This window comes from Lagopus muta, chromosome 3, assembly GCF_023343835.1.
Source record: "Lagopus muta isolate bLagMut1 chromosome 3, bLagMut1 primary, whole genome shotgun sequence".
Classification (NCBI taxonomy): domain Eukaryota; kingdom Metazoa; phylum Chordata; class Aves; order Galliformes; family Phasianidae; genus Lagopus; species Lagopus muta.
The window spans coordinates 18,343,069-18,358,317 of record NC_064435.1 but is presented as its reverse complement, the minus strand read 5'-3'; the positions used below and the strand labels follow the sequence as shown (position 1 = coordinate 18,358,317).

General features: G+C 35.2%; 1 protein-coding gene across 1 annotated transcript in view; it reads right to left on the bottom strand.

Annotated features, from left to right (window-relative positions):
* Positions 1-15,249, bottom strand: part of ANGPT1 (angiopoietin 1) — a 162,597-nt gene that overhangs the window by 68,293 nt on the left and 79,055 nt on the right. Inside the window, exons 3-4 of the mRNA XM_048939878.1 lie at positions 15,034-15,155; positions 4,539-4,771 (exon numbers count right to left, since the gene is read on the bottom strand). Coding sequence (XP_048795835.1) covers positions 4,539-4,771; positions 15,034-15,155 — 355 coding nt within the window. The remainder of the gene's footprint in view (positions 1-4,538; positions 4,772-15,033; positions 15,156-15,249) is intronic.

Here is a 15,249-nt window from a genome sequence, read left to right as displayed (position 1 = left end):
AATCTTCAAAGTAGTGTGAGGAATGAGTAGTTTTAAGAAAATTAGAATCACAAAATCTTTGACAACCTTTGCAAACAACTCAATGATCTGTATCCAATTCTTTGTTATCTTCTATAACTGAAGGACTTCTACAGCTTTGCAGATAGCGGTGCAGTACTTCTACAAAGGATTAATTAAGCCTTCAGCTCAACATTTCTATTTCTCTATTTTTCTGTTGCAGAAAAGTAAAATTTACAGGCTTTTTTTTTTTTTTTCTTCTAGATTTGAGTATGGAGATTACTTGATTTCTAGAAAGTTTCTTTAAATTTCCACAGTACTGAACAGTTATTTCAACGAGGTTAGTGCCTGAAAGCACAGCTTTATTCTAATTTAGAAATTATTGATAATAGCCCCTTCCAAGATTGTTTAGCCTAAAACTATATATAAACAAGCCATAGACACAGGCCAAAATGGAGACTTGTGTGTTCCCACACACAAATGCAGTATCCTGCATTTATTTGACTCTTTGCAATCTTCGGGACTTTTCAGATTTTCTGTTTCTGTGGATTATATGCATCTGAAATCCTAGAATTACTTACTGTCAGAGAGAGGTGGGTGGTATTTTGGAAATGAAACTCACAAATAATTTGTGCTGAACAGGTGGCCCCCATCTCAAAACTAGCCTTCTACAAAACCAGCACTGAAAGTGGGATCTGGACTTTATCTTTTAATCCATCTGTATTTTTAAAAATTATCCTCTTTTTACTTTTTTTTCTTTCTTCCTCATTCCCTTTTAAGCTCTTCAGAAATACTCACAACATTTATCTAGCGATGGTTGAAGCACCAAAGCAGATCATACTGTAGGACTGTCATCCAGTATTAGGGACTATGTTAGTTAAGCTTCTCAGAGTGTAAAACTAAACAAAAGCAGTTTCTGCTCAGTGCTATATCTTCACACTAGCCACTAATTTCCTCACAGACTACTAATAGGCAGTCTTCTGAAAGTCTTCTAACTTACTTAAACTAATCTAAAAATAGTGTCATTATGTCATTACTGGAATCAATTTATCTCATGTTTTATAACAAAAAAAAAAAAAACCACAATGGTTGGTTTCAAATAAAGTCATTCAACAGTAATTTTACTTAAAATATCTTTTTTTAATTCCTAACTTTATTTCACAGATTGGAAAGCCTGAGTATTATGAAATGAGCGAAGGAGATCATCTTGCCATATGTGACACTTTTTTGTTTTTATCACTTTATCGTTTTTAGATTTCTTGAGACTGGCAAGAGTTTGTAAAATACACAGTTGTACACTTTTAATTTATGGTGGGAAATCTGAAAAAGGTACTTAAAGACATTCTCAAAATACTGAAGTTTTAGCCATATTTTTCAATTCCTCTCATCTCCTGTTTTCATTCCTGGGAAGTTACTCATCTGTAACAATCTTGCCTCTTAGACTTGATGCCTTGCTTAGGTCACACTTCCTTTCAAAGATGAGTACCAAAAGTAAAAAACTTGAAGTTTTTAAGGGAGCCTGTCTTTTGATAGCTCTTCATCTTTATAATAATTCAAAAATCTTTATTAGACTCAATGATATCTAGCAATCAGAACTTCGTATAACGAAATATTATCTTTTGTCAATGAAAGATATTTGTTACTAGCTCTCCCTCTTCTCTCCAGAGTTGGTGATTTTACATAGCAGTACATCGTACACACTTTTTTCTGTATTTTACAGCTTTCTCTCCTCATATGGAAATCGTTGCAGGTTTGCAATTATTTCCCTTATGCTATTCTGTTCTGGATCATTTCCATTTCTGCTATATGCCTTATGAAATTAGATGACCAATATTTAACAGTACAAGACAGGAGAGGTATCACTGATGTATGTTTCACATTTTGATATTCTCTACCTCCCAATAAACACCTCTTATGACATATTTTATGTGTTAAGCATAAGTGCACACATAAAGACTTCTGAAAGAGTAAATTTCATATTTTTGGTGAGAACTGTGAGTAGCCTTAATTGTATTTCCCAGCACATGTACTCTTCTATTTTCAACATATATTTGCATAGACTGAATCTGGTAGCAATTTTTACTATAATGATTTAGTTTTCTGCCTTCATCGGAATAGTCTCATACTCCAGGATATTATTTTAACTTAAGATGTCTGGCTTCTTTTCAGCTGTGTATATGCTTACCAAATACATTAATCAGCTCAACTCAGATAGTTAGTGGAAAATTTTCTGCAATTATTTCTTTGAAAATTTTCTCAAAAAAGCATCCAAGGAATATTCTTACCATGGTGACACACACAAAAAAAATTAATAATGTCCAAAACTGAGGGTGAGAGTTAACCAATCAGGATTATATTTCTGCATTTAGCCATGCTGAACACCTTTTACTTCCACATTTCCTCAGCTGTAAAAAAAAAAAAAAAAAAAAAAAAAAAAACAAAACCTGCTGAAAATTCAGGTTTTCAGATGTCTGAATTTGGATCCAGGAGCCCAGCTTAAAACTTCCACTTCTGAAATCTTCATTCAAAGTCTTTATAAGAAGCATCTGAGGAAACTAATCTTAGAAAAAATGTGTTTTGTTTTGTTTTGTTTTTTCTTTGAACCTAATTTGGAATACTTTGAAACTCTTTTTCTAATCTTAAAGAGAATTTGTAGTAAAGTTCCATATGAAAATAATATATACTTCATATTGATATTAATTTTAAAATACTCCTGAGCTCTATTAGAAAACACTGAGCACAACTTTGCCAGGTTTCTTTGCCAAAAGATTGCAAAACGTGATAAATGAATTGCATTGCATCACAGTTTTTCTTTAGTGATATGAGAACAGCCTACTATGAAGGATGTTATTTACTTCAAAATGCTGGGGAACTGTCTAACAGAATAAGCAGAAGGGAACACTTAGAATAAATATGAGGAGGAAAAAAAAAGTAGTCTATCAACATGGGTCCAAGCAGGAAACACTTCCAAAGGATGAGATGTAATCCTCGCCACTGGAACTATTCAGATTTAAGCCACACAAGTTGCATGGGAATATGCAGCAGAGAGAAAACCCACACTGCCTTGAGCTGAACATCATGAATGATATGTTTTTCTGCCTATTAAACCAAACACTGAGTAACAATGCAGGTGAATTATTTTTTTTAATTTTTAAAAATTATTTATATTAATTAGAGCTCTAGAATTAACAAGAGGAAACGAGCTGGGGACCTTGGAGTGCTGGTACTTAACCTCACATAAACCTTTCTTTAACACTTCCACACTCACTGAATAACTAGCAGAACTTGTGCATCTACAGTTACTCTGTGTTTACCCTGTATCTTTTCTCAGGTTTCTTTGATGTTTCTTTTCTCAACTTTCTTTCCCCAGTAGTAGTTTTAACCCACTACTTGGCATATCAGGCACAAATGTTTAACCCCTTTTAGTTGTTAATCTTAGCGTATGACCTTTGCTGTTACGTTCTCCCTTACATCTCTTATTCCCTGTATCCTATATAACCTTGCCCAATTTTTCATAGTTATTCATCTGTTCTTTCCAGTGTCTCATTTTCATCCCTCACAGTGATCTTCAAGCAACATTGGTTTCTTTCTGCCATCTGTCTTGGATAGTCCTGATGGAAGGAATGTCTGTAATTTTTTTAGCACTAGAAAACTAAAATCCCGCCTCAATTTCTTTTTCAATGCCTAGAAGAAATGTGTTTACTAACATAATCAAACTTGAGAATTGTCCTAGATGGTTAGTCATTCCTTTCTTTCAAAAGATGTTTTTTTTTTTTTTTTTATGTTCATAATGTGTTTTATGTACTCAGAAATAAACTAGATCTAGAAAAACAAGCAAACAAAAAAAATACAATCCTTTACTGTAAACAAAAACTTGTTCAGAGGAAGAGCTTCTTCTTTTGGATGGCTAGTACACCTTAAGTGCCTACAACTGAATTCATCAACTTTAAAACACATTTATGTGTAAGGAATTCTGACTTACTTTCCTTTATTTTCTCTCCAGTAACTGTAAAGGAACTTGAGAGTTGACACTCATAAAGTAGCCATCAGTAAATGCATTTGGTCAAAGCAGGAGGCAGATGATCAAAGGAACAAAACCGTATTGATAATGTGAAGTCAGTGAAATTTTGTCTTACAGCAGCTAAAGTTATAGTATAATAACTCAATGATATGATATTTAAATAATAAGATATGACTGTTGACAAAAGGGTTGACCTCAGAACTGTCTAAACATTATTTGATTGGTGAGTTCTTATCTGGCCTTTTGTTCTTGATTATAATTGTGGAATCATGTGAGTTATTTTGGTTTGAAAAGACCCACAAAATCATCAAGTTCGATCATAACATTACTCTGCTAACTCCACCACTAAACTCTGTCCTTAAGCACCACATCTACTCATCTCTTAGATACCTCCATGTTCTTCTCTTGCTTCGAATAAGCTCACTGAGTTATATTAAAAATAAATAAATAAATAAAACAAATGTAGCATTTAAGAAAGAAATTTCCTGGTATATGTAATGTTTTATAACTGCTTTCTTACCTCCTTCCTTAGAACACAGGGTAATTAGAGTATGAACTGTATCCATCAATTCAAGCTGCTGCTTCTGCAGGACACTGTTATTAGTTGTTGCCTTGTTTAATTGCTTCTCTAGTTCCTGGATTATGTAGCTTTGCCGAGTGACCAAACTCTGTAGATTCTCTTTTTCCTCTTTCAAAGTGTCCATCTCTTCTTTATGTCTTTCTTCCATTTCTAAAATTTTGTGCTCAAGTAAACTAAAATAAAATAAAACATCAGCAGATATTATTTCATGGTAACATTTTTCACAACACAGAAAGTAAAGCTACTTTATTTTCACTCTAGAATTCAATACATAAATTATTTATTCTGAAATTTCATAACTGTTAATTCAGCAAAACATTCTCCGTCAAGTAGATAAATACGACTGATCTCTAGCATTCAATCTTGTAACTGTTTGCTTTAAGACGGTGCTTAAAAATAAAGATCATGGAAATACATGTCTAGTTATTATAACCATCTGAGTGTATAAACACACAGACTGTAACAATTTTTTATTATAGGGGTTCAAGCAGAAAATTCTTATGTAGGCAAAGGGAGAAGTGAAGGGCCTTGAAGAAAGTGACATTACTAGTATAGGTAGTTGAATTTGGTGAGAAATAAAAAGCGTAAACTAAATCTTTGCGAAGGGTTTTATGACAGAATGGAAGTAGGTAAGTATAAGCAGCTATCAAAGGATGTGGAACTCACAATGAAAAAACCATGTGATGTCCTCTGTGAAGCTGTGAATAGAATTATGTATTAGTTGAGTGCTATCTGCTTCCACATTTCACAGCTAACACTTGTCAACAGTGAACAAGAAGTTTTTTCAAGCCCTTGTTTTGATTCTGTGGTGAAGCACTGGGTTAGCATAATAGAGTTTCGATAGCTAGGGATAGACTCCTCAAGAGCCCAGGAGCTGTCCCAGCTAACTCCATAAGGAGCCTACCTCTGTCCAGAGCTGAGCCAGTGAGCAACACTGGTTGTGCCTCTGGGAGAGTGGATTGAAAAAAGGCACAAAAGTAACTGAGAAGACTGAGAACATGTGGGAGAAACAGCAGTCCCCAGAGTCAGGGCAGAAAGGCAGGACGTGCTCCAGACACAGTGAAGAAGCTCCCAGAGCCCAGGAGAGGCTTGTGGTAGAGCATTTTGTTTCTCTGAAGCACCTGGGCATCACACAAAGCAGATCTCCACCTGCAGCCATGGAGAAGGCCACGGTGCAGCAGTAAGAGTAGCCTGAAGAGCTGCAGCCTATGGAGGGCTCCTGCAGGAGCAGCCCGGGGCCAAAGCTGCAGACATGGAGAACAGCTCCAAATGGGTCAGAAGGGCTGAGGAACCTGACACTTGTAGGGACCTGTGCAGGAGCAGGGCAGTCCCAACAAATGAACCACGTGGTATGTTCCCATACTGCAGCATTTCTTGAAGAGCTGCAGCCTGTGGGAAGCCACTGTGGGATCAGTTCAGAAAGAAAGGCATTTCGTGAGGGACTCCACAGTGGAGCAGGAGAAGAGAGTGGTCATGTAGGAGGGGCAGATGACAGAGCATTATGCACCGACCACAGCTCACATTCCATTTCCCTACACTGCTCAAAGGGAGGAAGCAGAAGATGGTGATTGCAGTGGGAAGATTTTTTAGTTTGCTTTTACTTTCTCACCACTCTAGTCTGTTATTAATATAAAATGAGGAGAAAGCCTGTAGTATGTACCACGAGAATGTGTGGTAGTTGTTAGTTGCCCATCAATGGTAAAATACCACAACTGGGAGCTTAAGAGAAAGATTTTATTAATATCAGATAAATAAATAAATTTGTCTTCTCTGCTACTTTCTTCTGTTTGGTAATTCTACTGTAAATGCCAAAAGAGGTGTTTCTCATGCTCAAAACCAACTGGTTGTTACAAACTTCCCAACAAACTGCTTCCTGTCCAAGACAGTTCTAGATTTTATTTATTTGCACTCTTCCCCCACCTTTGTTTTTACTTCTGGGTAATAGATCAGTGGCAAAATGCCTGCATAATTTCAGGTCATTTAACCTAACTGAAGAATGTAATAAAATCCATATGGAGTTGTTTCTACTAGATATCACAGAGCCTTAATATAAGCTGTTACAAATGATAACAATGCAAGGATTAAATTCAGGTCCTGGATTTGCTGTACAAGCTGGAGTAATATAAAAGTTTTTTTTTTTTCTTTTTTTTCCTCACTAAATAAAGAAAATCAAACAGCAAATCTCTTTCTGAAATGTATGAATGGGGGACTCGCAGAGATATTGAAGAAAGTATACTTTGCAAGATCAACATCTAGTTCTGCGAAAATCACAGGGATCTGAGTGAGGAGGAAGAAATGAAAGGAGGGGGAGGGAAAACACATTTTCAGCTTCATTCCCAAAAGCAAGGGTGAACATGATATTTCATTCTTAAAGCCTCATTAGTTGGTAACAAAAGCAGAACAAGAATTTCTGCACTGGAATTTGATAATAGAAAGTTCCAATATGAAAAATGCATGGATTTCAAAACCAAAGATGCTCAATTATTGTCACATCTTATCATATCCACAGATTTTTTTTTCATCATGTGAACTCTAATGTTAAATACAATACTTGGATTTTTGGAGGACGTCTGTGAAAGTCTTTGAGCTTTGTTATGCTCAGACTAACCAAGGAAGTTTGACGTGTTTGAAAATTTTATGATGACAAAGCTGTTTTAAGTCATAAATCACTATTCGATAAAATCACAAAATTTATATGCAAAATTTATTAGTTTTTCCCTATTTTCACAAAAATTATTAAAATGCTCCTTTTGACTCTAGATTTTAATTTTTCTGATAGACTGTGAGTTACACTAGTGTACTATAGATTGGATCACAAAGCAGTCCCTGGGCACAATCTGTGTTTGAATAGGTGCTAGATATGGCTACCTCCCACTCTAACATCTTATTTAATATACTTTTATGACAAGGTTACCCACTTAATGAACAAAGAGAAGATAGTGGATGAGGGATTTCTATAGATTTGAACAAAGACTTTGATACTGTCTTTCACAGTATCCTTCTGGACAAAATGCCCAGCATGTAACTGGATACATACGTAGTATCGTTGGTAAACAACTGACTGAATGGTAGGACTCAAAGCATTGTAGTAAGTGGGACAGCATGAGGCTGGTGGCATTGCTCCCCAGGGCTCAATTTCAGGGACATTTCTCTTGAAATTTTTTATCAGTGACCCAGACAAAGAAGCTAAGCGCACACTAAGTAAGTCTGTGTATGGCACTAAATTAAATGATTCCCTTGAGAGAGATCTTGGTAGAACATTAGAGAGTAACCAATCATATAAAATGTAATAAGAAATGTAATAGTGGATTATGCTTTTGGGATGGTGTAATCTGAGATATATGTTTAGACTGGGGGACAAGTGGCTGTACTGCTGCAAAGGGATTTGGAGGTTTTGACTGATGATAACCTCATTATAAGTCAACCTGCCAGCCAAAAGGGCCCAACTGAATTAAATGCATTAACTGCTGTATAGCTAACCTGTCAAAAAAAAGTGATCGTCCCACTATATTTAGTGTTGGTTTAGCTTCATCTTAAATGCTGTGTGCTGCGTATCACACAGCGTAAGGGAAAAAATTATTATGTGTCTAGCTTTGGGCAAGACCAATGGCAAAAGGTCTAGAGGGCATGACGTAGAAGTGCCTGAGGATACTTGGTTATTTGAGCTTAGAAGCGACTAGGAGTTGGTTTCATTACTTCTTCATGAAGGACAGGAGAAGGAGGTGCTGATTTCTTTTCTCTGGTGACAGACAGCAGAGCATTAGGTCTGAAAGCTGCATCAGGGGAAGTTCAGATTATATATTAGAAAAAATCTCTATTGAGAAAGTGGATCAGCCTGGATCAGGCTCTCCAGAGAAGCTGTTGCATTTGAGTCTGTTAAGAACTGTATAGATGATGCTTTTATGTATATGGTTAAATTTTTAGGTTGCCTTTTGTGGAGTCAGAGATGGATTTATGATTACCACAGGACCCTTCAAACTCAGGATATTCTATGATTCTTACAATCTGTGGAAAGCATTCAGACAATGTGGAAAAAAAAAAAAAGCCATATCCATATTACAGTACAGTTAAACAGTAGGTAAAAATAAAAATAGTTCCATTTATCTTTGTCCATGTCTCAGTACATGGCATCTCCTTGATGAACTCTTGTCCACATCCAAATTTAAATGATTTCCATATCTTAATGATTTCATTTCAAAGATAGACTTTGACAGTCACAATATGTGTTATTTGTTTCCTACCATAGCCCTAAGAATGCAGCAAACCTATGGAGATGGCAGTCTTATTTGAAATAACAGTGGACATGTCAAGCAAGAAGGAGGAAGCTGACAACGTTTAGAGCTTTCCATTTAGCATGTACAGAGACAGACAGCAAACAGATGTTTTACAGCTTTAGGAATAATATATCCTAATATTTATGAGTGGCGTTTTGAGAACATGTGGTGGAAAGAAGGGATTGTCAAGACACTTGGTTTCTTTACAGTTTTCTATGTAGATTAAAATTCTTGTTATTATAAATTGCAAAACTAAGCTATTTTAAGGAATGCATATGCATTTATGCAATGATCTTTCCATAGCCACAAGTATACCACAGATAAGAGTAAGTTCTCAGGATAGGACCACTCCCTATATTCCTAGGAGAAATCCATAACAACTGCATTTAATTTGGTTTTACTAAGAATCAATGAGAAACTTATTAAAATCTCTGATGAACAAAAGCAAAAATTTAAATAAACTCGAGACTTCTGCACTAGCATGTTCCAAAAGGAAAAAAATTCTAAGCAGCATGAGAAAAGCTGCTCTTAAGGACTTTGACTCCAACAGGGACAGATTTCTTCGTATATCATTAAATTAATATATATTATAGCACATTTAAATAATAAAAAGTCCTAGAAACCTCATCAAGAAATCTTTAAACAGGTTGAAAGACATAATACATTTAGGATTTTTAAAAGGTTGTCAGAGCACTGTAATATGGAAATAAGAAAGAAAGAATAAAAAAAACTGTAATACTCAAATAGAATAAAGAAAGAACTTTGTTGAGTTCTTGATTAACAAGTTTTATCCATTTTTCGAGACACGTTATGAAAACAGAGTTGAAAATATTTCTACTAGCTTTCATTAATGACTGTTATTGACATAAAAACTCACAAAAATTAAAAAGAAGGGTGTCTTTATACCGATTGATCTGTAAACACTGAATATAATTGTACAACACTCTTTCATGTGAAACGCCACTGATATGATGAAATGACTGCTTCCTTTCTACTTCAAGTTTACAGTACAATTTTCTTTTAGGTCTGAAAACATTAAAGACCTAAACAGATGAAGCAGTCATGGAACCACAAAAAAGTAAGTCAGTATTCACTAGAAACATCATATCTATATATACATGAACACACAGACATATGCATACATGTATGTATATTTTTTAAATTGTAGCTTTCAACCTGGGGGAAAATATTGAGCATATTGGGAGCACAGTGAAGTTACAAAGAACAAAGAAATGTTATTATATGGGTAAGTTTCAATATTATCCATTTGAAAATGGCTCCTTGGAACTATTACCTTAAAGACATTTAAATAATAAACAAAACTCTTTGTTTTCCTCCAAAGTAACCATGTTTTTTTTATTGCACAACATACTGTGATTCATCAGGCTGGGAATCTATTTTCAACAAATGATATGCTAGCTTTGTCAGGATATAAGCCAGTGATATGCCTCGATGCAAGTGTGCTGTGTTCAGGTAATTCAGAAAAAGCCCTGTGAGGATGCTGAACAAGGTAGAAGGCCAATACAGAAGTCAGAGAATGACTTCCAGTAAAAACTGCTGTCGGTTTGAAAGGTGATGAAGGAGAACATGTAGAAAGCAATCTTGTAGCTCTCTGGGGAGGAAGGAAGTCTGGTTTAGACAATCTGCCTTATAAGGTGCATAGTTTATTCACTAATCCATTCCAGACCATCGCAGTTTCAGAAAGCTTTTTTTTTTTTAAAAAAAAAAAAGTCTTTCTTTTCAGAGGCCTCAGTTTAAACATGTGGGAGTGGGATATAGACCAGATCTTAGAGATGGACATCTTCTGCATTAAAATAACCTTTAAAAAAGACTTATTAGAAAGATGTATAAAATCATTTACTTTGTTAATCTATTCAATAAATAAAAAATAAAAATAAATAAATAAAGGAAAAAAAAATCACACTACAAAAAAATTCTTAACTGTATATATGCGTTTTTCTTCTATAAAGAGCGTATGGGAAGATAAACAGGTGGAGAATTTAAATGCTTACATTTGAGTGCAGTAATAGTATTTTCTCATTAAGATACTGCTTTGTAGACGCTTTTATGTGACTTTTTTTTCCCTGAATTTAAAGGTGCTAACTATCTGTACTTAGGTAGATGGGCTAATTGGTTCAAGGATTATAAAAAGGTATCCCCATAGTTCTTCAGGCTAGGTTATTTAGCCTCAGCCTATTTTTTATTTCAGTTATAAGACAATTCCACTGAAATCACAAAAATTAAGTGAATAAAGTGAACCTGACTTTACCTTCTTGCATATGCACAGCTTGTAAAAAAAAAAAAAAAAAAAAAAAAAAGTCACACATACTGTGTTTCCTCATCTTTCACACAGTCAAATGGAAATTCACCATTTTTAAGTACATCTTTCATAGGATGACAGTTCTTATATTGAATGCTATTGTAGTTTGATTTCTGCAAATTCAAGTTGGAATTTATGTTTAAATTTAATACCTGCTGTTTACTATGGAGTGGTCCAGAATCTATTATGATTTTCCTCTTCTATTTCAGAAGCGAACAGAAACTTATTTTCATATTTGCATATTGAAACAAATGTCACACAAGTTAGAAGCAGCTAGTACACTATGGAAAAAAAAAAAAAAGTAAAAGAAAAAGGCTCAAAAGAGCACTTAAGCAGGGAAATCTTTCAAGAATAAATTAAAATAGCATTTTAAAAGCCCTTGTGGGATTAAAAATGGCAATGCAAGAAACCACCATTTACATTACAGTGGATGGGAACCCACAAGACTAAATTATTTATGGCATGAGAGCATTGAATAGAAACAAGATACTGGGGCAAATGTGACTCTACTTATGCTATGGAATATCTTTCACTTCAGTGGGATAAAATAAAAAAGTTGGCCGCTCTTCCCAGCAGAGACAGGAAGTAAAGAGAGTAAGGCCAAGAAAAGAGTCTAGTCAAAAAACATGAAACAGTCCCCTGTTGATAAGCAGTATTTATTGTATTTAAGGATAATATACAAAGTACCGTAATATATCAACAATCACTTATTACTACTATAATACTTTGTATTTATTTCATCGAAAATACAGTTCTTTGGAAGTGATTAAGATCTGTATTTTTATTTTACATGGAAGAAAATTTAGCACAGAAATGATCTCCACCCAGTGCACCGTTTTGATTGCATTTTGGATTGTAATAGTTCCTGCACTCATTCCCACTGTGGTGTACACCTACTTCAAAAGAAAGGCCCTTTGCAACAGTTTTCAGCCCATGCAGACAACAAAAACAAAAAGATTTCTCAGTTCACTGATTTCAAAATATAATATATAGTCACTTTAACTGCAAACTACTACTGAACATCATCTGATGAGTAATCAATAAACACTGTTTAAAGTTAAGCAAGCTAAAAATCGTTGCTATATTCATTAACTCATTATCTCCTGAAATCACCAAAATTCATCCCATAGTGAACACAACACACATATAAATGATTTCATGATCAAGAACTTACAAGTCTAAGATTATGCAGTTCTTTGTTATGAATAGATGATACATAAGATGATGATTCCTTTTTTAATGTAACAATAATGCTACCCTCTCGCTAGCTTCATCAGTCCCAAGGACACAGAAGGAAGACATGAGAAGTGTTTGCCAAGTTCCTGCTTTATGATATGATGAAAACCCATGTATTTTGCCTTTTATTCACAAACACCTATCAGAGAAATAATGGATTCTTAAATGTTTCTTTTTAACATACTACTCCACCTCTTTTTCCTAAATACCAAGCCAGACCATTTTGCCACAACATAGACTATTTCATCATAATGTCAGTCAAGTCAAAGGTCAACTTCAGTCAAACTCATTTGTTTACTGACATGAAGGCTTTACACCCTGACACATTGCTAAGACAAATAATTTCAGATTATTGGGTACACAAGACATCACATGAATGACTCAATCTCTGGATCAGGATCAGTGAATAATTTTTTGTTGCAAAACAGATAGCAACAGATAAAAATACAAGTATTTACATACTTAAAAGTCAAAATTTGGGTTAATCTCAAATTGAAATCGGTCTGTAAAACATGTAAGCTTGCCTCCTGCACAACAGCAAGATAACACTTTCCACCAACTACAGGAATATCCCAAAAGCACAATTGAGATGAATTACTTAACTCCTGAGGAACTGGAGTACAAGATAATTCCATACTTAACCACTCCTACCTCCAAAGGAAATACATGGAGTTCAAGAGTTTTGAATGTAATCCAGTTTCTCCAGAAAACAAAACAAAACAAAACAAACATTTGGTGGAAATAATTAATTGAATCCCCTTCTTTATAACAACTGAATGCCAGTTTTCATAACTGGTAGCACTTACAGCATATTATTTTTGGCTAAACATATTTCTTCGCAATGACATTTTCTACTTCTCTTTATTATCTGGATCCCTGTTGTTTGCCTTCTCCCTGTTGTTTCATGCTATTGATAATCTCTGTCCACTCTGCTTAAACCTAGCTGTTACAGAGACAGGAGTATGAAACTTAGTTTACCAGACAGAGTTGTCCATGTCCCCCCCCGTCCATGTCCGAGCCCATTTTGGGCTTGGGACTGCAGAATAGAAGGCTGACAGGGCTCCTCTGATTAGAGGACAGGGCAGCCCCTTGTCAGACATGGCCAGTCCCCATGGCAGTGAGGACAAAGATAAAAATGTGAAGCAAACAACCCTGTGAAAGCATGGCTTGTGAAGATCAGGGGAGGAGGTGCACGGGCACTGGAACAGAACTTTCTAGACAGCCTGCGGAGAGATCCATGCTGAAGATGGCTGTCTCTCTGCAGCCCATGGTGTACCCCAACAGCCAAACAATCCTGTCCTGAAGTATTTCTGCCCATGGAAAGGAACCCAGCAGGAGCCAGGAGAAATGGTAAGAAGAAAAGAATAGCAGAGACAAACTGTGATGTCCTGACCCGAGCACCTACTGACCATTGTGCTGCTCAGGGTAGAGGAGTTGGAAATGAAGGAGAGAAACTGATCCTGGGAACAAAGGGGAAAAATGGAGGAAAAGTGTTTTTGTTTATCTTTTTTTTTTTTTTTTTTCTTTTTTTCCTTAACATTCAAACCAACATCAACTGGAAATAAATTAATTCTTCCCCAGGTCAAGTCTGTTTTGCCCATACAATAATTGGTCTCCCTATCTATTTGAACCTACAAAGTTTTTTATCTTATTTATTCTCCCAGTTCAGTTGAGAAGAGAGAGTAAGAGTGCAACTGAATGGACATCTGGTGGCCAATGAAGGTCATCCCAACATCCCTGCTCTGAGATCCTGGACTGCTAAGTGCCACAGTTTTAGATATTCACAAAAAGCCACCAAACTCAAGCTTTAGACATGTTCAGCCATCAGTTCATTCTTGAATTGCTGTGTAGATGACTTGCACTGTCAGTGCCTCAGTTGCTGTGTACTTCAGTGGAGGAGCTGAAGAGAGTCCAGGTTGGTGTATGAAGTCAACATTGCAAATGCTGAATTTAGGGCATTTGCAGAATTCAAGAAGATAACTGTAGTACAGAAAGGAACAACACTGGAATTTCTTCTCAACATTAGATTTACTGCTTCATAAGCTATGTGCTGCTGAACTGTTGTTTTTTTCACTCTTGAATTTCAGCATAAAACCCAAATTTTGTAATTAACTTTTTTTTTTAATAAAAAACGCATGGATCCGAGATGCAATATAGAATGAAATGTTATAATTACTGCAAAGAGAAAGATTCTTCTATGCGTTAGATCATCATAACCATTTATTTTAGTTGAACTACTGAAGATTTTCTATTTTTAATGCATGTAAAAATAGCTGATGATCTCATAATTTATGTGTCTGCTTGAAAATACTCATCCAAATTATCCTTATGTCTTTCAGTTGTGGTTATATGACTGAGTTATCACGAAACAAATTGAGATATGGACTTACTTTACACAGTGCAAATGAAAAGTAGTAGAAATCAACTGTATTATACAGGAGCTAGCACAGTGTAACTTCACACTAGCTTTTTCAACCATTACATAAATATTACTTATGGTTTCAACTTAATGTATTTATTTCATCAGTTACTTATAATACCGTATGGACAAACCAGGTTATGACCAACAGAGAAAAAGTTTAAGACATCAGTGAATGTTTCTTACCTGTTTTTCTCATGAATTTTCAGGATTTCATTTGTCTGTTGTAGCAGCTGTTTTTCTAGCTTGTAGGTTGACAGTGAATTTTCCAGTAGCTGAATTTCAAGTCTGGATGTTTGATTTAGCACCTCAAAGATAAATTAAAAACATTAACATTTATAATACCCCAATTGTGTTGCTATAGCAATGTAAACATATTGAAATCTTTCTCTTCTGATTTGA